Source organism: Bufo gargarizans, chromosome 9 (assembly GCF_014858855.1).
Source record: "Bufo gargarizans isolate SCDJY-AF-19 chromosome 9, ASM1485885v1, whole genome shotgun sequence".
In the NCBI taxonomy this organism is placed as follows: Eukaryota; Metazoa; Chordata; class Amphibia; order Anura; family Bufonidae; genus Bufo; species Bufo gargarizans.
Window position 1 is genome coordinate 4,671,228 of NC_058088.1, and position 25,648 is coordinate 4,696,875.

General features: G+C 43.5%; 1 protein-coding gene across 4 annotated transcripts in view; it reads right to left on the reverse strand.

Annotated features, from left to right (window-relative positions):
- The window catches only part of ECH1 (enoyl-CoA hydratase 1), a 108,994-nt gene that overhangs the window by 52,951 nt on the left and 30,395 nt on the right, over nucleotides 1-25,648 (reverse strand). For 2 of the 4 annotated variants that reach the window (XM_044305218.1, XM_044305220.1), the window contains exons 3-10: nucleotides 23,262-23,350; nucleotides 20,071-20,195; nucleotides 19,042-19,090; nucleotides 18,903-18,967; nucleotides 18,199-18,269; nucleotides 16,573-16,644; nucleotides 11,057-11,207; nucleotides 10,050-10,981 (exon numbers count right to left, since the gene is read on the reverse strand). In XM_044305218.1, the coding sequence (XP_044161153.1) occupies nucleotides 10,877-10,981; nucleotides 11,057-11,207; nucleotides 16,573-16,644; nucleotides 18,199-18,269; nucleotides 18,903-18,967; nucleotides 19,042-19,090; nucleotides 20,071-20,195; nucleotides 23,262-23,350 (727 nt within the window). In that variant the 3' untranslated portion in view covers nucleotides 10,050-10,876. Of the gene's footprint in view, nucleotides 1-10,049; nucleotides 10,982-11,056; nucleotides 11,208-16,572; nucleotides 16,645-18,198; nucleotides 18,270-18,902; nucleotides 18,968-19,041; nucleotides 19,091-20,070; nucleotides 20,196-23,261; nucleotides 23,351-23,472; nucleotides 23,641-25,648 lie in introns of those variants that run through there. The other 2 variants (XM_044305222.1, XM_044305221.1) reach the window with 2 other exon arrangements.

Consider the following 25,648-nt stretch of genomic DNA (forward strand, 5'->3'; position numbering starts at 1 on the left):
AGTAGATGGGGGACCAGGCTGTCATCTTCATTAGGGGTGGTTTCCCACCTCCACTGCAGTTTTTCAGCCCTCTAGGACCCACTGTTGCATAAGATGATTTGACCCCAACCTATAGAAAGAAAAACTCCAATTTCCAGTTGGCTGTAAGCATATGAGGGCATTGCTACTGGGTCACACATCTTCTATACCTGTATTTGGTGTTCTTTCATACAGGTCTGGGTTGTCCACAATTCATGTTTGGTGCCTGCTGGTATCATCATGTAAAGGGGCTAATCGGAAGGCACCTTATTATTATACATTGATACCAGCTCAGCAATTTAGTCTAGCCACCGCTCTTGTTTTCTGGTCCTCCAGGGTTCTCAGTAGCCATAGCAAGTTCTGGGTTAGGCACTTATAAGCTCAATTTCCCTGGTAGTGGTAGGGTGTAGTGTGCATCCTCCTTATCTGATAAAGCTGGCACAACTCTTCAATCACTCTGCCTTCAAAACAGGCCGCTTAGCCAGAGTCTAACTGGGCAGGACACACATAAAACAAGAAGACATTCCTCTACAGGGCCTGCATCCATGACTAATCTTGAGCAGTAACTGCTACTGTGAACTTGGTGAGTCAATTACCAGATGGTATTTGTGGTCCTTTAAGGAACCATTAGAAAGCCCAGATGTTACCCATCAGGGACTACCCATCAGCTACCCTGTTTCCCCAAAAATAAGACAGTGTCTTATATTAATTTTTGCTCCCAAAGATTTGTTATTTTTCCATGAAGAAGAATGGCACAGGGGTATCAGGGTGGGGAGTAGGATCACTTAAAATGGCACAGGGGTATCAGGGTGGGGAGGAGGGGGATCACTTAAAATGCTACAGGGGAATCAAAATGGCACAGGAGAATCAGGGGGGGGGGGGGATTACCGTACCATTTTAGTACCCCCTTCTGATCCTCCTGTGTCATTTTGATTCTCCCCTCTGATCCCCCTGTGTCATTTTAAATGATCCCCCTCCCCACCCTGATCCCCCTGTGTCATTTTAAATGATCCCCCTCCCCTGTGCCAGTGTATTACTGTATTTAGTCTGCCCCCCACCTTCACCAGACATCCCCCACCTTCCATCAGATATTCCCCCCCCCCCACCTGTCACCCCTGTGTGTCCGTGCCAGCCAAGTTGTGAGTCAGCCAGACTCCGTCAGGGCAGAGCGAGCAGCGGACGGAAGGCGGTAGCTTGTCCTGGCGGCGGCGCGGGCTCTCTGATTTAAAGAGACCTCGCACCGCCTGCGCTGCGGCCAATCAGTGAGCTGCGTGGCGGCGCCCGTAGGGTCCAGAGGAGTCAAACGCCTTACGGTACAGTAGCTTCGGGGGCTTTATATTCTGGGGTGGCTTTATTATCAGGGAGGCCTTATTTTCGGGGGATGTTTTATCGGGGAGGTCTTATTTTCGCGGGGATGCCTTATATTACAGCGAGAGGCAAAACTAGAAGTAGGTCTTATTTTCGGGGGATGTCTTATTTTCGGGGAAACACGGTAGTTTACAAGTTCAGCAACTACTGCAAACCTTATTCGGCAATTTCTATAATTAGGGGTGTTAATAGAAGTGCTGTAGCCAGGCAAATATTTTTGGAGGCCTGAAGTGTCCCTTCTCCTGCATCCATTTTGCAACCACTCTCATCTCCTTGTCTTCCAGGTTAGGGCCGCTATAATTTGGTGCCCTGTTGGTATAGCGCCCTTCATGGAGGACAAACCAATCCCACTGTTAAAATAGTCAACTTCCCAGTGTGAACGTCTCCTTTACTTACCATGCTAGGTTGGTGTCTTTCGATAAGCAATCTTCTAACTTGCTTCTATCATTCTCCATGCCTTGGTGGTCCACTCCACCTCTGAACATACAGGAGATTCAGCACTCAGGAAAATAGAGCTTCCCAAAGTATGATAGGCCTGTATCGCCATTTTATTGATCAGCTTGAAATTTAGGGGGCCGCTCTTGTCAGAAGGTCTACTAGCTGGTTCTGCCAGGTTGCAGTACAGAATGGAGCACTATGCACCCTTCTTCTAATCAGACTATTGATCCATGCAGGTTCTCCTCTGTGCATCTGTTGCTGTCCTTCCAGTTCGCCATTGTTCTTCCAACCATCCGTGCACACAATTTTGACCAGTGCTGACATCTCGGCCTAGGCGCATGGCAATCTGCCGGAGTGATAAACCAAGGTCTCTCAGTCCAAGGATTCTGTCTCTCTCAGTTTGCAACAAGTGGTGATAACTGGCACACGACGTAATCTGATTTTTAAGGTTTCATGTGGCTAAAGAAAAAAAACCTTTGCTTGCAATCTGATTTTACGCCGCTCCCACATGCCACAGATTGGGGCTAACTTAAAAATGTGATCATTCGGACATCTTAGCGACACCTGCAGCTTCCTCGACTTGCAAAACCTTATGACTTGTCCTTCTTAGTATTTTTGTGTTGAGAAGGGTCATTGGAGAGGAGTAAATTGATCAAAATTTGAGTTGGCTTTGGTTCAGGCCTGAATTAAAAGTGCTCAGATCGGCCACTTTCCAATTTGTATATGACACTCTGAGGTCTCCTAGAACTGATCATTTTTGTCTCTGGTCTCTAAATTTGATCTTTTTTCATTCTCCCTCTTTCATTCACCCTGATTGAATCACCCAAGGAAAAAAAAAAAAAAGATTTGGATACAACTTAAATTTTTACAAAATTCGGGTTCAATCCGATTAGTCTTGAATCGATTCGCTCATTTTTAATTGTAATGTAAAATATTAAAGTGATTTTTTGTGATCAATATTACATGGGTTGGAGTTCGGCATCCTTGTCTATCAGGTGCTCTAGCAAGTGAGGCATCCCCTTCATTATTTACTAGGCACAGCGCTGTCCATTTAATAGTGGCTGTACCTGGTATTGCAGCTCTGTCTTATTATCACTTGGTTACATACCAGGCACAACCACCACCAAGACTAGAGCTCTGTGCCTGGTAAACAACAAAGAGAGCGCGGTGCTGGCTGGAGCGTTGTGAACCCCTCAATCAGCTGATCACCGACGGCGTGCAAAACCACAATCTGATACTGATGTCCTATTCTAACGATAGGCCATCAATTTAGTAGTACCAGGAAACCCCTTTAAATATAATTCATAAAGGTTACAATCCCGTTTATTAGCAACTACCATTCGAATACAAAAATTTAGGTCTAGTTGTCAAGTTCTGTTATAACACAGACTGCAAAAACACTAAATGCAATCGCACTCTGCAACCAGCACTCTGCAACCAGCACTCTGCCCTGCCTCTATGCTGGATGTTGAATGAGGCATTGGTGTACATTTTGGCCAAAGCGTAATAAGCCACTCACCACGTCAAGGTCGCCTTAATGAGTGGTCCCTAACACTAGTTCCTACCTGTTACGGGCCATGACAGCCACACAAAGTCCAGGGAGCGCAGGTACAGCATGCACGCCAAGCACACTCTGCTTTTAACCCCGTCCGGTGCCATTACAGCTTTCATCGGATCCAGGGATGCAAGTACCAACATGCATGCTGAGCCCACTATATACTTCTCCTGGAGCCAAATGGCTACTGGTGGGTGCTATATAAGCAGACTCAGTTTTATACTGACTTTAAAACCAGCCTCCAGGGCAGACTAACTGGTCAGGTGTGCATGACTGCTTGGAGATCGCCACGCCTCCAATATATACTACAAAGAAAAAATATGGGGGATTCAGCCCGCACAACCCCTAGCAGGTGCAGATAGCAATCTGCACCTGCTAGGGGTTGTGCGGGCTGAATCCCCCATAAAACACAGACTGCCTCTCATGCTGCACAGACTCATTTCCATCCAACTCGTTTATGGGAATGCGAAACCGATATCGTATCTTCAAGGTAAGAACATACACACCATGTTCTGGAACCAAAACGACTGTAAAATGTGTTCTCTCTACCGTGAGATGGAGGCTCGTCCACAGCTTCTAGCTGGCAGAATCCATCAGTGTACTCATGCATGACCACCTACAGACACAGGGGCGTACGTGCCATAGAGGCAGACCAGGCAGCTGCTATGGGGCCCCCTGGACTGTAGGGGACACCGTTGACGTTGGCTTATTTGAATCAGTGGCCAGATCCACTGGGCATATGCCAACAAGGGTGTGGAAATCAACTTTACTTCTATGCTCAATTCTGAAATTAACTTAAAAGGGGTATTCCAATCTGGGACATTGATGGCATAACACTAGGATAAGGCCTCAGTGTCAGATAGGTGCAAATCCCACCTCCGGGACCCACTCCTAGCTCCAGAATGGGGTTCCTGAAGTGAGGAAGAACACACTGCGCATGCGCTGCATGCTCTCCATTCACTTTGGGGCCCCCATTTTCAAAATAGGTGCAGAACCCAAAGGTGAGAACCACACCTATCTGACACTGATGCCATATTCTAGCATTAAGCCATCAGTGTCCCAGATGGGAATACCCCTTTAATTTTGCAATCATGCTCACTTACCAAAGAACCTTCTAAGGCCTCATGCACACGGCCGTTCCGTGCATTGGGGACCGCAATTTGCGGTCCCCAATGCACGTGCAACGTCTGTGCGGCAGCCGGATTGAGACCCATTCAACTTGAATGGGTCCGTGATCCGTCCGCACCGCAAAAAAATAGAACATGTGAGGTTCCTTGTCTCTGTTCCGCACCGCAGCTCCAGATTGCAGACCCATTCAAGTGAATGGGTCTGCATTAGTTATGCGGGGAGCATATGCCCGGTGCCCGTATATTGCGGGCCGCAATACGACCACGGCCGTGTGCATGAGGCCTAAGCTGTATTGTTCAGAGGGGTTGTGGGCCCCGTTATGTGTTGCTGCCTTTTGGGCCATCAGTCAATGTCATGAGGTAAAATCCAGCAGGATACTCAGCGTCTTGTATTGGGTAGCAGGATAAAGTGACTTGCTGCACTTGGATGCCCGAACCTTCATCGGGAGAGTTATAGTAAGAGCTTTGGACAGGAAAAATATGATAATTTGATTTTAGTGATATTATACAGGGGAGTTATGGAGACAGACTGACCAGTGACCTCAGGGACGGTGCTGCTAGCAGGTCCCTTCCCTATGGAAATTATCCAATAATACATGGAGGGCTGCAGACTATAGATGCCTTTTCCTGCAACCTGTTCGGTCAATAGGTTGTCATAAACTATAATTATCTTTAAAGAGGCTCCAAAAGTTGGGTAAAGTTCAGCGTGGGTGTAGACAGAAAGGGAGCAAAAGCAGCAAAGTCTGTAGGTCTAAGGACTGCAAACATATCCTGGCCTTCTATGCTTCTTAGCCAGGATAATGAGCCAATCATTTGTCAATGTGTTCGTGTTCCTAGCCAAGTCCCATGTATAGTACTGGTGCCTTCTCATGTGACAGAAGGGCAATGGGGCGCCCTCTGGCACCAGAGCTGAAATAGGCGACTGCTACATCTGCACGCTGGACTATATAGTATAGCAATAGATTAGGTTATATGAAAATCAAAACACTAAAGCTCTTCAAAGCAGATGGGTCAGGCCTTGGGCATGTGATTGTCTATGATTTAGGGGGGTCCGTCACCCCCAAAACCCTTCTTTTTTTGGGGGGGGGCTTGTTAAAATCGTTATTTAACGACTATTCTCTATATAGGGATCTTGCCTTTGTCTGTGGCTTCTTTTCATAAAAAAACGATCTTTTAAAATATGCAAATCGCTTCACTACCAGCAAGTAGGGCGTCTACTTGCTGGTAGCCGCCGCAAAAAACCGCCCCCTCCTCCTGTTGCTTGACAGGGCCAGCAGCGATCTCCTCCTCCGGCTGGCCCTGTCAGCATTTCAAAAATCCCGCGCCTGTCTTCATTCGGCGCAGGCGCTCTGAGATAAGGAGGCTCGCCTCCTCAGCACTCCCTCAGTGCGCCTGCGCCGATGACGTCTTCTCTTTCGGTGACGTCATCGGCGCACTGAGGGAGTGCTGAGGAGCCGAGACTCCTTCTCTCAGAGCGCCTGCGCCGAATGAAGACAGGCGCAGGATTCATAGTGAAAGCTTTAGTCCAACTTACACTGCCCATTCATAGAGAAACCCCAAACAACAAGAATAAACTGAGATTAAACGGGTATATCATCAAAAATAAATCCTTTATTGAATAAATAACATATATAGACGAGAACGTGATAAAAAAATGGCTACATCTGAGGAGTAGCGTCCTGGTTGCCATGGTTACCGATCGGAGCCCCAGCGATTAAACTGGGACTCCGATCGGAACTCCGCTGCCACCAATGATCGTGGGGGGGAGAGGGGAGGCCGCACACTGCCACCAATGTATTAAAACAATAGAGGGAGGAAGGGGGGGGGCGCACACTGCCACCAATGTATTAAAACAATAGAGGGAGGAAGGGGGGGGCGCACACTGCCACCAATGTATTGAAACAATAGAGGGAGGAAGGGGGGGCCGGGGGCGCACACTGCCACCAATGTTAATGCAATAGAGGGAGGGAGGGGGGGGGGCCGCACACTGTGCCACCAATGCTATTATTACACTGGCCACCAATGATATTCAAACTGGGGGGGGGGGGGGGGGTCTGCCCCCTGCTGCCTGGCAGCCCTGATCTCTTACAGGGGGCTATGATACGCACAATTAACCCCTTCAGGAGCGGCACCTGAGGGGTTAATTGTGCTGATCACGGCCCCCTGTAAGAGATCGGGTGCTGCCAGGCAGCAGGGGGCAGTCATGTACACAGTTTGTAGTATATTCTAACTAGAAGTGTCCCCATCACCATGGGAACGCCTCTGTGTTAGAATATACTGTCGGATATGAGTTTTCACTATGTAACTCCTATCCGACAGTATATTCTAACATAGAGGCGTTCCCATGGTGATGGGGACGCTTCAAGTTAAAATATTACCATCGGATTGGAGAAAACTCTGATCCGATGGTATAAAAGGGACTCCAGACTTTACATTGAAAGTCAATGGGGACGGATCCGTTTGCAATTGCACCATATTGTGTCAACGTCAAACGGATCCGTCCCTATTGACTTGTATTGTAATTCAGGACGGATCCGTTTGGCTCCGCACGGCCAGGCGGACACCAAAACGACTTTTTTTTCATGTCCGTGGATCCTCCAAATATCCAAGGAAGACCCACGGACGAAAAAACGGTCACGGATCACGGACCAACGGAATGCCAAGAGTGTGCAAAGCAGTAATCAAAGCAAAAGGTGGCTACTTTGAAGAACCTAGAATATGACATATTTTCAGTTGTTTCACACTTTTTTGTTATGTATATAATTCCACATGTGTTAATTCATAGTTTTGATGCCTTCAGTGTGAATCTACAATTTTCATAGTCATGAAAATAAAGAAAACTCTTTGAATGAGAAGGTGTGTCCAAACTTTTGGTCTGTACTGTATATAGTTAGATCTAAAAAAAAAAATGTATCTCTTTTTTGCAGTAGCTAGGAGTGAATTCTAAATAAAACTCATTTTTATTTATATTTTAAAAAATTTCCTGTAAGCTTTCTTCCCATGTAAAAAAAAAATCATATCATCGATAAAACGCCGCCAGAGGACGAGGCCGGCCCGGAGCCCACCATATGGATGGATGTATTGGTGTTCCCACCATCCTACGTACAGATTCGAGAACCCCGGTGCGAACCTCATCCCCATTGCGGTCCCCCATGTCTGGAGGTAAAACTCTTCATTATATATAAAATAATTATTTTTAAAATGAACATGATACATTCCCCCAAGTACTCGATCTGTGATTCTGGCATTTCGCCTGAGGTTTTTAAAAAATATTTAGCCGCATCACATCCTTTTTGATTTTCAATCACTGTATACAGCGATTTGACATCTAATGTGCCCATTATATAATTGTCTTTCCATTTGATGCCATTTAAGATCTGTAGTGTATGTTAGGTGTCTTTTAGGTATGTAGGAAGTGCCTGTGCATTAGGTTGTAGGTGTTTATCTACATACTTGGACAGAGAGCTTGTTAAGCAATCTATACCAGACACTATAGGTCTGACGGGTGTTTTTTGTACATTTTTATGTATTTTTGGGTTATGATAAAATGCCGCAATCATTGGATGTTCAATATTAATATAGCTTGCTTCTTTTTTATATAGAATCCCTAGATTCCTTCCTTTTTGTACAAGGGCTTTTAGTTATTTAAAAAATAAAATAAAAATGTGGGGTCATTTTTCAGTTTTTTATATGTTCTGTCATCTCCCAGTATATTTTTGGCTTCATTATGTTAATCTTTTCTATTCATTATCACAATTTCTTCACCTCTATCTGCAGGGCGAACAATAATGTTATTTTTGTCCTGCATCAGGATGATCGCTTTCTTTTCTTCCTTAGTCACATTGCTGATATAATGAGGTTTCTTTGGTTGTTGGGTTCTTCTAATCTCTTTTGTTACCTGATTCATAAGTACATTAAAAGCAGGGGAATATTCCTGTAATTAATGGTTATAAATCTGTAGGTTTGAATTGATCTACATTTTCTTTATCGTTTATTTGCTCTTTTTTGTGCATTTCTGCCCCTTTTAAAGATTTTTTCAGAAATTATTTTTTCAGGGCTAACCCCCTCATAAATTTTCTAACACCTATGAAGGCTTCAAACTTATAAATAAATGTAGTCCAGGCAAACTTCAAGCCCTTCTTTAAAATACATTCTTCTCCTTTCGCAAGTGTGTAGTTGCTTAAATTATATATTTTTTGACTTAAAGCTTCATCTGTATGGGTATCTTTTATCGATTGCCTTCCCCCCCTACATCCCCCTCTTGTTTCCATTTTTTCGTACCTGGAAAAAAATCCTGTTTTACTCTTTTTTTGTGATGGATTTTCTTCTTCCCTCCTCTCTTTCTCCTCTTGGGGTATTATTTTCGCTTAGTTTTTTCGCTTTTCTTATTTTTCTGTGCTTCTTTCCTTCCCTTGCCATTTGAGTTTTTGTTCCCCTCTACTTCTATAGTTGCTTTATTATTTTTTGGGATTAAAGGGGTATTCCCATCACAATGATCACTGTTAAATCTCTTAATGATTTGACAGTGATCATTTTTGCAAATAAATTTTATTACCTAATTCCCACCCTTTTTGAGAAAATAAGTCCCCTCTTACCAGATTCATGTCTTTCGTCTCCCCTAGTTACGGCCACCTCTCCTGTCGAATCCCGCCGGGCCGTGCTTGTGCAGAAGACTGAAGATTCTCTCAATGTCCTGAACGCGCATGCGCCATGATGACTTCTTCCTGGCCAGTATAGTACAGACCCGTGAACGCGCACGCCGACTTTGTACTATACAGGCCAGAAATAAGTCACCATGGCGCATGCGCGTTCAGGACATTGTGGAGAAGACGTCAATCAAGCACCGCCGAATCCAGGAAGTGAACATCGCGCTGGACGAAGGCAAGTAAAAAAAACTGAAGATAGGAATACCCCTTTAATGTCTCTGTTATTCTCCCTACTTTTCCTCTTTCTGTTGCCATCCCTTCTCCCTTTTCTTCCATATCTATAATCTGATTGAGGGGGCTATAGCGGTTCTGTGTATGAACTGAGTTATGAATTATCACTATTGGAGAGTCAGGGACACTACTGTTTAAATCCCCCATTTCTTCTACTTCATTAAGTGTTGGGAAGAGGGAATCACGATTGCTCTGTATTTCTGGCAAATATTAATTTATTGTTTTCAAATGAATTGCCATTTTCACCTATTACATCCTCAACGATCTTAACCGGTAAAGAATCTCTATTACATTTCTGCAACTTTTTATCTTTTATTTCCTCGTCTTTTATGTGTATTCTCCTTTTAATACTATTTACTAAGGGCTGTAACTCTGGGTGATCTTTCCACGGTCTGAGTTTTTCAAATAACTCCCGTATTTCTTTACTAGTGTCCATTAGTCTCGGTCTTCTTTTGTGTATAATGAAGATAAAGGCTCTCCTTGAGAAATCACGGAACTCCGCAGCGTGTGAACGCATCCTTACGGGCTCACAACATAACTACTCATCATTTCAGAAATACCATCAACAGCCAAGAAACGTCTGCAGAAAGACACAATCAAAGCTTATTGTAGAGACAACCCAACATTTATTAAGTTATTTGACAGCAAATATTCTACCAAATGGTAATTTCAAATAACGATAAGCGAGTTTTGTGTTAATTAGAAAATACTGTATCATGTCCGTTACTGAATTATTAACCGCTACTGTACATACCCAATTATTGTCTGCAACTATTTGTATTGTTCTAATGCATCTATAAAAAAAAAAATAATATGAATAAACTTTAAAACTGATCTTGATTAAAAATTGTGTGCAGAACTGTGTGTCGCTATGGTAAAAGCCTACAAAAAAAACCTAAAGTCACGTTACTACCCTCCCTCTTCTACCGTCTGCTGGTTATCAAGAAGAGTCAGGTGAGTAACACAGAGACTGCAATATCAGACTACGCAGGGCTTGTCTGTATCTGGTAAGCCTGAAGACACATGGCTCTGCACAGGAGCTGTATTCACAAAACAGTGTAAGAGTTTTAATCAAGACACTACGAAAAAGTTGTTTATTTTCTCAATTTTAGATGCTTTTAGAAGAACAAAAAATTGTTGCAAGTGTAGACATACCGTTTAAGTGCATACGTTGTAGTATTGTCTTTACATTCATTTTTGAACCTGTGATGGGTTTAACATGTAGCTTTATTACACTTCCATATTAGATTATTGCAGCCATTTTCTAAATTTCCCACTAAGCATAATGTCCCACAGATCTGAGGAGATACCTCGGGCTCCTTGGTAGGAACCCCCTTTGCTTGTTATAATTGCTATTCTGTGCAGGACACTTTGGTTATACCATGTGCGAGCCGTCCAGTCAGATACAGAAATCTTAAAGAGGACCACGGTTCCTAGAGTTTAGAAAATGTCACATCTTTCGGGGTCTTCTTCTGCAGAGCAGCCTGTGCAGACATCACGATGTCCTGGGACTGCAGCATGCTCATGTTCCAGGTGGCCTGAGACAGAGACAAAACATGGTTACCCGACCGTCACTACCGAGGGCCAAGACTAAGAAGAAGACGACCACTCACCATGTAGTCCAGACTCTCCTGCACCGAGTGATCTCGAGAATACAGCAAATTCACTTTAGTTCCTTGGACGGCGACAGGGCTTTTGCTGGCAATCTCAGTGGCCAGTTCAAGGGCAGCGCTAAGGAGGGAGGAATTATCAGGAAACACGCGGCTAGAGGAGGAGAAGAATTTTTTTTTTTAAATGGGCAATTTATAAAAACATGGGTGCTCTTGTCCACAGGCTATGTGTTGCATGGCAATTAAAGGGGTCGTCCCACAAAAAATATTCGTAATTTTTTAAACCAGCACCTGGATCTGAATACTTTGTAATTGCATGCAATTTAAAATGTATTATAGTTATGGAGCATGGTGGGGGGGGGGGGGGGGGGGGGGGGGGGGGAGCTGGTAAAATGGGCATCGGGATATTCTGCAATCCAAATCATCATCACTACAGTACACAACTAAACAGACGCTTGATACTGTGGTGGCAATAGGAACAGTAAAGGGAGCTCTCTCGAAAGTCTACCGGTCATTACATGAGGAATTCCTGAAAATTCATGACTAAGGTTAAAATGAAATGGGAAAAGGCTGTTGGAGTAATAACTGATACCCAATAGGAAGAAATGTTAGCGATAACTCCAAACTTGTCCCTTCGTGAAGCAGCTCGACGCCCACAGCTGTCCATGATGCACAGAGTATACAAGACCCCCACAGCTGTCCATGATGCACAGAGTATACAAGACCCCCACAGCTGTCCATGATGCACAGAGTATACAAGACCCCCACAGCTGTCCGAAGTGTGGGGAGGCAGAGGCCGATCTCGATCTATTGCACATTCTGTGGCGCTGTAGTGCCCTGAAAGGTTACTGGCATGACATATTACATTAGAAAAATACTGTATATAATGCTAATTTCTCTCCTTATCCCAAAATGAGCCTGCTTGGCATCTTTGATACGGATAACTTGCAATTACCTGTTATCACAGGAACAAATAGAATACTATACTAGGCACATAAAACATTAGCAGCAAAGTGGATTCAGCCTCTTCCTCTGGTCGTAGCAGAGTTTATTGCAAGACGGAATGTAGTGATTCGGTTGGAAAAGGGGGTTTATCTTAAAAAAAACTGTCTCTCGAAATTTTAGGCTATTTGGGGCCTATGGATCGGTAGATCCGGAGTGTGCAGCCCTTGGCTGGCTCTTGATAGGAGCTTGAGAAGTATAATCGGTTGAATGTTGGGTGGATGTGTGTTGTTGCCTGGGGAGTATCGTTGCTCTTCTTTTCAATGGACAAAGAGTAACATGCCATTCGGTACTGCTACTACTTGTGTCTGGGTTTATGCAAGATGATCTGTTATCTATCTCGGGGGGGGGCTGTTGAGGGAATGCACTTCCGAATTACTGTTTGACTAACTGTGATTGGTTTGTCTGAGACATTCTTGTTGGTCCGAATTATACTGGACCGTATGATTTTGATGTGCAATTTGCTGGTCATTGGAAAAACTGTATTAATAAAAATCTGATTAAAAAATAATAATAATGATTAATGTATTATAGTTACTGAGTTATTCAATTAAATTTATCTCTATAGCGCCACCTGCTGTTTGTCCTTGTTCTAATTTCTCTGTCCACCTCACTTAGGTGGATGCACGTGATGCTGGGTTCCATCCTTCAACTGCCACCAGCTGCAGAAGACGGACATGGCCCCTGAGCTTCCAGCGTGATATAAATCTAGCAGAGCAATGAATGGGGAGATCTCTGGATCTATGTGAGGTACAGGGCTGGCTCTAGGAAGCAGCCAAGTTTCTGTCGTCAGTAAATTAAAGGATTCCCTGTTTATATTCAGAGCCTATACACTCTTGACACAGGTGCATGGTTTGTTACAGTGCATCAGAGCACTCTCAGAGCTCTGGGGGGAATTTATTAAGGCCTATGTGCCAGAATTGTCCTACCACTGCGCTAACTATGGTGTGAACATGGTCTGAAGGTGATGAAATCCAGCTCACAGCCAAGCTTCCACACAACCGCCTAGCAGGACAACTAATGCAATGTGAATAAAGCCAGACTGTGAGCCACACCCATATCAGACCGTGTGATGGAGGCTACCAAGTGCAAAAGAATGTTTAAATGCCAGGTAAAGGCACATTCAATACATATAAAACAAAATCACAGAAATATATAGTGGCAAATATGGGGGAGCTGCTCAAACCCTAAACACTGTAGCGTGTTTCTCATTGGGGGAGCCGTCAGACCGCATGTGGACCGCAGCAACCGACCATCCCCAGCAAAAATATGCGTACAATGGAGGGTGCCGGCGCGGTCCACATGCACCACAGAGGCATCCTACACAAAACGGAGCATTGTGCGGATGAAAATATAATTATATAAATCACAGAAAAAAAAAAATGCACCAAATGGATATGCCACTGACTATACTAGCTAGTCATACAAGCAGATATTAAAAGCCGAGACTTTTGCCAATATATTCCTGTCATTTAAACATTGTTTTGCACCTGGTGACCTCCATCACACGGTCTGATATGGGTGTGGCTTACAGTCTGGCTGTGTTCACATTGCATTAGTTGTCCTGCTATGCGGTTGTGTGGAAGCTTGGCTGTGAGCTGGATTTCATCACCTTCAGACCGTGTTCACACCATAGTTAGCGTAGTGATAGGACCCTTGCCATGCTGAGAGACAGTGACGTGGTGCATGATGGGCTCCGATGTGTTCCTGACAGGAATATATTGGCAAAAGTCTCAGCTTTTAATATCTGGTTGTATGACTAGCTAGTATAGTCAGTGGCATATCCGTTTGGTGCATTTTTTTCTGCGATTTATATAATTATATTTTCATCTGCACAATGCTCCGTTTTGTGTAAGATGCCTCTGTGGTGCATGTGGACCGCGCCGGCATCTTCCATTGTACGCATTTTTGGCTGGGGATGGTCGTTTGCTGCGGTCCACATGCAGTGGGACTGCTCCCCCAATGAGAAACACGCTACAGTGTTTGAGCAGCTCCCCCATATTTGCCACTATATTTGTGATTTTATTTCTAAAAGCATCCTAAAATGTAATTGTGAAAGGTACATACCTTATGGGAATAAAAGGTTAAAGGGGTTCTGCACTTTGTTTAAACTGATGATCTATCCTCTGGCATCTGATCGGCGGGGGTCCAATGAGGATAGATCAGTTTAAACAAAGTGCAGAACCCCTTTAAGGAACAAGAAGAAACCAATGTGGTCAAATAAAACTGTAAAGAAAGCAATAAATGACAAATAGAAAGCATTTAAATCATTAAAACAGGAGGGTAGCGAGGAAGCACTGAAAAACTATAGGGAAAAAAATAGAATATGTAAAAAACAAACAAAAGCGGCCAAACTAGAGACTGAGAGATTAATTGCCAAAGAGAGCAGAACTAACCCTAAAATGTTTTTCAATAAAAAGTATAAATCTGAAGGTATCGGCCCTTTACAGAGTGATGAGGGAGGAGTTACAGAGAGCGAAGAGGAGAAAGCAAAGCTATTAAATATTTTTTTCTTCACTGTATTCACTGAGGAAAATAAACTGTCAGATGAAATTCAGAATGTAAAAGTTAATTCCCCATTAAAAGTGTCCTGTCTGACCCAGGAAGAAGTACATCAGCGACTTAAAAAGATTAAAATAGACAAATCGCCAGGGCCAGATGGCATACACGCCCGTATCCTGAGAGAATTAAGTAATGTCATAGCCAGACCCTTATTTCTGATATTTACAGACTGTCAGGGAGTGTTCCACAGGATTGGCGTATATAATATTCAAAAAGGGTGCAAAAACAGACCCTGGAAACTATAGGCCGGTAAGTTTAACATCTGTCGTGGGTAAACAGTTTGAAGGTTTTCTAAGAGATGCTATCTTGGAGGATCTCAATAAAAACAAGCAAATAACGCTATATCAGCATGGCTTCATGAGGGATCGGTCATGCCAAACTAATTGAATCAGTTTCTATGAGGAGGTAAGTTCTAGACTTGACAGCGGTGAATCAATCAATGTCGTATATCTGGACTTCTCCAAAGCATTTGACACTGTACCACATAAAAGGTTAGTATATAAAATGAGAATGCTCGGACTGGGAGAAAACGTCTGTATGTGGGTAAGTAACTGGCTCAATGATAGAAAACAGAGGGTGGTTATTAACGGTACACACTCAGATTGGGTCACTGTCACTAGTGGGGTACCTCAGGGGTCAGTATTGGGCCCTATTCTCTTCAATATATTTATTAATGATCTTGTAGAAGGCTTGCATAGTAAAATCAATTTTCGCAGATGACACTAAACTGTGTAAAGTAATTGACACTGAAGAGGACAGTATACTACTACAGAGGGATCTGGATAGATTGGAGGTTTGGGCAGAGAAGTGGCAGATGAGGTTTAACACTGACAAATTTAAGGTTATGCCCATGGGAAGGAATAATGCAAGTCACCCGTACATACTAAATGGTAAAACACTGGGTAACACTGACATGGAAAACGACCTAGTAATTTTAGTGAACAGCAAACTAAGCTTTAAAAAAAAGAGAGTGTCAGGCAGCTGCTGCCAAGGCCAATAAGATAATTGGTTGCATCAAAAGGGGCATAGATGCCCGTGATGAGAACATAGTCCTACCACTTTACAAATCGCTAGTCAGACCACACATGGAGTACTGTGTACAGTTCTGGGCTCCTGTGAACAAGGCAGACATAGCAGAGCTGGAGAGGGTTCAGAGGAGGGCAACTAAAGAAAATAACTGGAATGGGCGAACTAAAGTACCCTGAAAGATTATCAAAATTAGGTTTATTCACTTTAGAAAAAAGACGACTGAAGGGAGATCTAATTACTATGTATAAATATATCAGGGGTCAGTACAGAGATCTCTCCCATCATCTATTTATCCCCAGGACTGTGACTGTGACGAGGGGACATCCTCTGCGTCTGGAGGAAAGAAGGTTTGTACACGAACATAGAAGAGGATTCTTTACGGTAAGAGGAGTGAGACTATGGAGCTCTCTGCCTGAGGAGGTGGTGATGGTGAGTACAATAAAGGAATTCAAGAGGGGCCTGGATGTATTTCTGGAGCGTAATATTACAGGCTATAGCTACTAGAGAGGGGTCGTTGATCCAGGAAGTTATTCTGATTGCCTGATTGGAGTCGGGAAGGAATTTTTATTCCCTTAAAGTGGGGAAAATTGGCTTCCTCTGGATCAACTTGCAGGATAACAGGCCGGACTGGACGGACAAATGTCTTATTTCGGCCTTATGTACTATGTTACTTGCATTACATAGTATTTATTTTTTTCCTTTTTAATAAATTAGCAATGATTTCTAACATTTTGTTCTCACTTTCTCATTGTAGGGTATTGAGTGCAGAATGATGGGGGAAAAACTGGATATAAATTTTAGCACAAGGCCTGCAACATAACAAAATATGAAATAAGTAAAAGGGTCTGAAGACTTTCCGCATGTTGTGCATACACACCAAGAAAAGCCAGAGTCGCATTGTTAATTGAGCAGTGACGCTACGTTACCTGACGAGTCCGCTGCTTAACGCCTCATCTGACATCATCTTTCTGGAGGTAAAGGCCAGCTCATTCACCAAGCTATAGAGGAAGAAGAGACCATTGTTATCACACAGTGCTCCAAGAACATGGCGACTGGTTGCCCCACCTTAAAGGGAACCTGGGATTTTGTGTATAGAGCTGACGACATGGGTTGCTAGATGGCCGCTAGCACATCCGCAATATACATTCCCCATAGCTCTGTGTGCTTTTATTGTGTAAAAAAAAAACAATGTGATACATATGCAAATTAACCTGAGATATGTTCTGTCCCTGTACCAATCACGGCCAGTGAATGCACCAAAAGTGATGAAAAATGCATTTTGGATTTCCCTATTAACTTTAAAGGGGTTCTCTCCAGGACTACAAAAAGATGGATGCTTTCTCCCAAAAACAGCACCACACCTGTCCACAAGCTGTGGGGTATCGCAGGTCAGCTCCATTGAAGTGAATAGGGCTGAATTTCAATACCATGCACAATCTACGGACAGGTGAGGTGCCGTTTTTTGGAAGAAAGCAGTCATATTTGTAGTCCTGGAAAATCCCTTTGAAGTAGCACCTGTCCGCAACTTTTTTGTAAAATAATTGTAAAAAATTCTGGGGGGAAAAAAAAAAAAATTTATGCTTTTAAGAAAACTTATGAGTCAAAACTGCTACAATGGCAGCTGTATAAACTCTACGCACTGCACTCCCCCTAGTGGCAGCTGAAGAAAATTCATTTGACCATCGGCAAGCAACTTTGGCAGACCTACCGTACTTCCATTGAAGCCTATATGACTACAGCTGCCAATGGCCTGACTTTAATCACAGCTGATTTTGCTTTAAAATACAACAAAGTGTAAGCCTCAAGTCTACCTTCACCCCCATTCCTTCTCCTGTCTTCCCCCGTCTGAACTTTGGAAAAACTTTTGTTATGTCATAGCAACATATGGGTGGGGGGTCTGAATGCCGAGACTACCCGATCACTAGAACGAGGAGAGAGAACCGCTCACATATCGCACTCTCTCTCTGCGCTGTAGGAGACAAAATCGAGGCGGGCACATTAGGCTTTTAATGACCCCACCCCGAGAAGAGAGAGCGCAATATGAGGGCACCTCTCCTCATTCTAGTGATCAGCGGGGGTCTCAATGCTCAGACCCCCACCGATATGTTGCCATGACATATCAAAAGTTTGTTCAAAGGACATTGGCCCTTAATCTTATAAACTTGACCCACTTTACAATAAAATAAGACGTTGCGATCTCGCCTCAGAAGCCGGTCTGGAACCACATATGGTCGGCCCATAACCAAGGGAGTCAGCGCCAGTCCTTACATCATAGTACCACCTCTACCCGGCTGGAAGAGTGCTGTACAGTTTTTGTTCTATTCATCCTCATGATTTGTATCACTTGAATATTTTTAGATTTTAGATGGACGGGCTTTCAATTGAAAGCAAAGTCTATATTGACTGAGGGCAGAGTAGAGACATGGAGGTATGGTATGGAGGCACAATATGGTGAAGGCCGTGTGCATGACGCCCAAAGCAAATCACTGTAACCATCCACACCAGACAGCCAGCTTGTTCCCATCTCTTCTACACAAATACTTTTACACCACCTTCTGCTTCCAATGATGTGTGGCAAGCGCTGGAGGGCTCCCACGTCGGCAGCCAAACCAATATCCACCTCCTGGAAAAAAATAAAAAGACCATTACATAGGGGACTGGAGATGCCTCCATTTATTTCTGTGGAGAGAGAGAGAGAGAGAAAGAGAGAGAGAGAGTCAATGTCTAGTCACAGAAGTGTCCGCTATTAAAGCCCATCTGTCAGAAGGTTTGTCCCTATGACACTGGCTGACCCGTTACATGTGCGCTTGGCAGCTGAAGACATCTGTGTTGGTCCCATGTTCATATGTGCCCGCATTGCTGAGAAAATGATGTTTAATATATGCAAAAGAGCCTCTAGGAGCAACGGGGGCGTTGCCATTACACCTAGAGGCTCTGGAGAGCATTTATAGTGCGGTGTAATGGTAGTGGTCACACCCTGGCCCTGGTTCCTTGAGGAGGTCCAGAGGTCGCTTTGCCAAATAAGAAAACTCCAGTATTATAAATGGCACATGTTAGATGAGAAGTCCCATTACAGATTTTGCACTGGTGCCCAGAAGCTTCAAGTGGTGCCTCTGCCTGGTTTATAAAAGCCAAAATGGCCTATCTAAATATACTTGTTGGTTTGCTAAGAGGACTACTTCTTCCAGAGACATCATACTCACTTTACACCAGGTGACTTAGGTACAAGTGGGACAACAGATGCACCACAACTCACCTTAACTTGAAAATAGGCATCTTGGGTACAGTATCTGATGTCACAGGCAGTGATGAGAGACACACCTGATGAGATGCACAACATTACTACATGATATCCCGCTCAGAATGATCAGACAGTTATCCGAGTGCTGGCTCACCTGCGCCAAGGCAAGCATTGTGAATTGCTGCAATCACAGGCTTCGTGCACTGCAAGGAAATGTTAGAATTCCCACATTAGGACTATCCACAGGCTCAGGAACACCATCAGCATCATGAACCTCAAATGCAACGCATCATTAAGCCGTTGGTGAAGACCATGGTCAGCAAGGGGACACATTAAGAGGTTTCTAGACTAAGTCAAGTCTCACCTTCAATTTGGAGCACAATGACCAGTCTGAAGCTCTGTAGAATTTTGAAACTTTCGAGACGCATCAGCTCATTGGAATACACTGACAACTACTGTGGGAATAGGTGAAGACAAAAGTACAAGGGGACAGCCACCAAAAGAGTGGATGGAGACAATCTCAGAATTAAGCCTCATGCAAACGACCGTTGTGCGTTTTGCGGTCCGCAAAACACGGATGGCGTCCGTGTGCGTTCCGCAGTTTGCCATTAAAATAACTGCCTATTATTGTCTGCAAAACGGACAAGAACAGGACCAGTTATTTTTTTTTGCGGACCACGGAATGGAGCAACCGATGCGGACAGCACACGGAGTGCTGTCCGCATCTTTTGCAACCCCATTGAAGTGAATGGGTCCGCATCTAAGATGCAAAAACTGCGGCTGGGATGCGGACCAAAACAACGTTTGTGTGCATGAGGCCTTATTGTAAACGTCATTAAGATGCCCGAGGAACCTGCAGGTCTAGAGAAATGATCTACGTAAGGTTCACAAGAATGGAATCCAACTATTTGCCAACGCCAAGGGTCACGTGTCCTTCTACATGGTTCATAATGGTCATGGTAAGGACTATGATAAGGCAGGGCTCGTTTCGTAGGGACTATGAATTACTAATAATGCAACTCTGGATAATGAAGCATAACAACCTAACAAAAACTCCATTTCTTGAGGGCTAGCCTACAAAACATATTTGGACCAGCCAGTGATAAGTCTACCAGACGAGGTCTCATATTCTTCTCAAGAAGGAAGTATCCTAGAAGTCTATTTTCTACATAGGAAAACAAACCTTCTCGATGACAGAAAAAGATTCCTGATATGCACAAAGCTTCTTGCGGATGTTCCAGGCGATTCTGGAAACGTCTTCATCCCGCGGCTGTAAAAAATCACTTGCCAGATCCATGAGATCGATCCCTATAGGCAAGAAAAACAGCGACAGTAAATGGTCAGTGTACCCAAGGGTGTAAGAGCTTGAGAAGAAAACCAGGTGGATGCTATGAGGCCCTTGAATATAGAGGGCCCATCCTGCTGGATCCCATTGCTATCGGGTGGTGGGAACCTGTGCAGGACTGTCCCCTATGGAGTGAGTAAAATAAAACTTTATGGTTAGCAAGAGGGGGGAACTGGACCAGGGCCATGGAGAAAGCATGGAGCAAACATCAGGCTCTTCTATATTGGATGGCAAAACCTAGAACCATAATAGGGCCGACTTCACCAAGTATATTACAGAGCAGATGATCTAACAGACATTCAGTCCAGTTTTATTTAGGTTTTTCTGTGTCCTGAACAATAGTTTGTGATTACCAGGCCACAAATATAGGGAGGACAAGACCGAGAGACAGCCATAGAAATGTAGGAACGCATCTAGCCTAGGTACAACAGAGCATTACCTTCTTCAGCGAGGTGGAGCGATTCCACCATATTGTGGTAGAGGACATTGCTATACCTTGGACTTCAGTGACTCGATGTGCCAAGTTTACAAGCTTTAGGACCCTATACTAAAGGATAGCAGCAGGAGACGCTACTCTACCAATAGTGGGTTTTAAAGCAGCCTCCAATAATGGACCTCCATCCTCCGCACAGCGAGCGGTGAGAGGAGCATTGCACCACAATGTAAGTAAGTATCTCCTCAGCTCAAAAAGCTAAGGCTTAGCGTATTTTGTGGATCAGTCATGGATCTGCAAAAACACTTTAGTTACAATAATACAACCGCCTGCCTCCGTCATGAACGGATCCGGTTGTATTATGTCTTCTTTAGCCATGACGGATCCGTCTTGAACACCATTGAAAGTCAATGGGGGACGGATCAGTTTCTATTGAATTATGTCCAGTAAGTTTCGTGGTGCTCGCGTCATAGGATAGGCATCTCATGAAGTAACAGCAATAAAGGGCCGGCACTTACTTCCAGCTATATTACGTTTTCTATTGTGTCAGAGAAAATGGATCCGACCCCATTGACTTACATTGTGTGTCAGGACGGATCCGTTTGGTTCCACCTCATCAGGCAGCGTTTTGGTGTCCGCCTCCAAAGCGGAATGGTGACTGAACAGAGGCAAACTGATGCATTCTGAGCGGATCCTTATCCATTCAGAATGCATTAGGGCAAAACTGATCCGTTTTGGACCGCTTGGGAGAGCCCTGAACGGATCTCAGAAGTGGAAAGCCAAAATGCCAGTGTGAAAGTAGCCCTAACACTGCACCAGCACCACTCCTCTGCAACAGCATTAAACCTTAAAAGGGGTATTCCCATCACAGACATTGGGGGCGTATGGCTAGAATATGTCCCGATATGTCTGATAGTAGAGATGAGCGAATTTTATATTTGGAAATTCGTTTGCGCTTAGTTTGGTGGTAAAAGTAGAATTGCGTAATGGATTCATACAGACCATAACGAAATTCTATGATGGAATGCCTTTAGAGGCATTCCGTTATTTATTCCGGCATAATAGAAGTCTATGGCCTACATAATGGATCCGTACTGTTTCCGTCATGCAGGGACGGACGGATCCGTATAATAAAACATCATTTTTCTCAGCAATGCGGACACATATGAACATGGGACCAACACAGATGCCTTCAGCTGCCGAACGCACATGTAACAGGTCAGCCAGTGCCATAGGTGCAAATATGTACCGTACATTGTATTTTAGAGATTTTTTATTTATTTTTATGCCTTTACTAGTGATTTGTATAAGGTTATAGATGTAGTCACACAGTATAAAACACCATCAGTCGTGTCATTATTAGACAGCCAATATCACTCTATTGAATATACATGAGCCGGAAAAGTTTTATTTTTTTAGAAAATGAATTTCACTTGAATGAGTTGCAATACCACAAGCAGCCCATGGACAAGAGTGGTGCTGTTCCCCAGGATATGTCAACATTCACGCACGCAAACTCAGCAGTATACATCTGACCAGACCTCCGCCCATCCTCAGATGAAAGGACTGAGGCCCCACAGGCCCTTTCTGCGCACATGAGGCAGAAAACTGCGACTCTGTTGTATTTAGGTGAATGGGGTGGTGCTGCTGTACCTGCACAGAGCTGTGTCGGGAGTGGCACTGTGCAAGTAGAGGGGGGGGGGGGGGGGAGATTAAAGGCATTTAATAATAAATAATTAATATAAAGTTAAATAATTCATAATTTAAATATTATGAAAAGTAATAAATCTATAATAAAAGAAAGAACCACAACTCATCTGATATAACTCCAACCCCAATGCTCTGGATGTCTCCACCAGTGATGACATCACATTCATCTACCTGACCTCTGCAGCCTATCACTGGCCTCAGTACGACATAGGACCAGCAATTGCAGGACAAGGAAACAAAGACCTGATGGGAATTTAAAAGGAGAGTTTTTTTTTGTTTTTTTTTAAGGCAGCAGTCAGCAACCTTCAGCACTCCAGCTTCTTCTTCTATGATACTACAACTCCCAGTATGCACACTTACTTGGCTGTTTTTTCAACTCCCTTAGAAGTGAAAGGAGGATTCTGGGAGTTGTAGTTTCAGAACAGCAGGAGTGTTGGATGTTGCTGATCCCTGATCTAAGGCCTCATGCACATGGCCTTACTTTGGGTCAGAATTTTATTTTTATTTTTTACGGATCACACGCAGACCCATTCTATTCTATGAATCCGCAAAAAGTTTCATCCACGTGCTGTCCGTATCCATGTGGCCGCAAATTATAGAACATGTCCTATTCTTTTAGACAAGAATGGGTATGAAATTGTGGCAGTCACGCAGATGGTATCCGTATTTTGCAGATCCACGGGTGGGCCTTAGGGTACTTTTTTTTTTAAATCGTGGATAACCCCTTTTAATTTTTCTAATGCTGAGGCCCCTTCCTTCTACTATCACTAGGGGTGTCTGTGGTCAGATACCCTCTAACCATAAAGGTAACAGAACCTACTAGCAATGCATCACATCTACGTCTCCGTACTACTGCTCATAATGACATATTGGGAGTTGTACTCACCTGATGTGAACATTTTCCCAGCTCCAGAAACAACAACCGCCCTACAATTAGCATCTTCTCCGAGAGCCTGAAAGCAAAGGACCATCTCCCTGCGGGAGGAATGACATGACCGTTATTTTACAGACTATGACAGGCACTCCGGCTGCTGTGAAACTACAACTCCCAGCATGCAAACTTACTCCCACAGAAGTGAAAACTGAATTAGTCTTACCGGAAATTCCCCTTTTTCGAAACCTCCATGACGGAACCTTACAATGAGATTATCCTCCTCCTTCCAGGCAGGGACAGGGAGCTTCAAAAAGGGCCCCCTCCTTGTCTTCTGGACATGACAGGCCCTACATTTCAACATTCATACCACAAAACTAGAGAAGATTAGAGGATAGAGGATAGAGGATAGAGGTATATAGCGTCCCAGGATAATACAAAAAAAAAAAATCCATAGTCATGTGACCTATCATGGGGAGTGGCCAGAAGTGTGGTAGTAGCGTCTCATTTTAACCAGTTGTTATCTGGGTTATTGCACAACAGGAATTTTGTATTTATTCGCATAATGTATTACGATATATAATTGTATCACGGTTCTATTTTAGGATTATGCACCGTGTTCACCAGACTTACACATGTACACGTATAGATTTCATTTTATTTTTTCATAGGTCACTTATACAGGCATGGGTTAATGCTAATTATGCTTGATGATGTCACTTCCTCACACTATAAACATGTTCAGTTTGCATTGTTACATTGCTTGAGAAAGGCTTCATGTTGGAGCCGAATGGTCGCGTCACCACTGGGTGAATAAACGGTTTTCTTTTTTCACTTTACTGAAAGGCTGCTCTATTTTGAAACTGGGATTTCTCCCAATTTATGATCCATCCCAGGTCCTTCAATCTGTCTCTGGTTTTCAAAAGATTGTTTTCTATGTCTATTTTGGCATCGCCCACCTTATTTAAAGATTGTCTTAATACCATATTTAGACATTTTCTTTTTTCAGGAGGTGTTAATGTTTACAACATATTTTTTGTGAAAAGTCTGGGCGCTGTCGTTATACCGAAGGGAAGAGCCTGAAATTGGAAGTGTTTTAGCTGGCCCTGAATCCACACCGCTATTCTTAAAGGGAACCTGTCACCAGTTTTATGATGTCCTAACTAAGGGCAACTTAAATAAGTGACTGATTCTCTTAGCAAAATGCTGGGTCACTTTCTTTAATTGACCCAGTCAATCTGCCAACATCTTGTATTGAAAAGCTCCAGTTCATAATGATGAGTCATGAATATTCATGAGCTCCTGACTCTCCCCGCCCACCTACTGCTGAATGACAGTTATTTTCCATATCAATCAGCAGCAGGGGAGCGGCTATAGCTCTGAATTAAATATACGCTGGACTCAATGACATCACGCTGGACTCAAATCAGCTCATTAGCATGTGGCATGCGGCATCTTTGTGTGTATATTATGAGGTAACCATCTGTCATACCAGTAAGTGAATACATCTAAGGCACTTTTTAGTAGTTAATGATTGTATATAATTAGTTAGATTATAATCAAATATCCACATGACAGGTTCCCTTTAAGTATTGTTGGGAATCTTGGTGAATAGGTATATGGAAATATGCGTCTTTTGGATCTATTGACGCTAAAAATACACCTTCCTGTAGAAAGTTGACCGTGGATTTGATAGATTCCATCTTGAAACTTTTGTATTTTATTGACTTGTTAAATTTTTTTAGGTTTATGATTAAACGCATTTTCCCAATATTAGGTTTGAAAAGTGATGCAGCCGCGTCCCAAGTTTCTTTGAGGTTTGCATCCACCTTTTTATGCATGGCATCGCGTAGAGATCCGGTATCCTCAAATGGTAATGATGTACCTTTTGCCAACTTGGAAAGGGAAACATACATTTTGGGACAATTAAAGATTGTATTTAAATCCTCATCGTCAACGGGCAGTCTTTTTTTAATGGTTCTAGGTAAGAAGACCTTCCTATCCGGGTTTTTCCATTCTCTTAAAATTAAAGAATGAAGGTTTTTATGTACCGGGAATACACTCTCTTTTCCTCTAAACCTGAAAACATTTTGTCCAGAGCAGACCTCTGAACTTTTTCTTCTTTAATTTCCATTTTATCTCTGACAGCTTTTAACAAATCATTAAAGGGGTTTTCCAAGTTATATTTATTGATGATCTATCCTCAGGATAGGTCATCAATATCAGATCGGCGGGGGTCTGACACCCGGCACCCACGCTGATCAGCTGTTTGAAGAGAAGGCGCGCGCCGTGCCAGCGCTGCCTCCTCTTCACGGTTTACCTTCTCGCCGTTGCATCTGCAGTGGTGAGCAGGTGTAATTACACCCAAGCCGTCCCATTCATTTCAATGGTACAGATCGCTA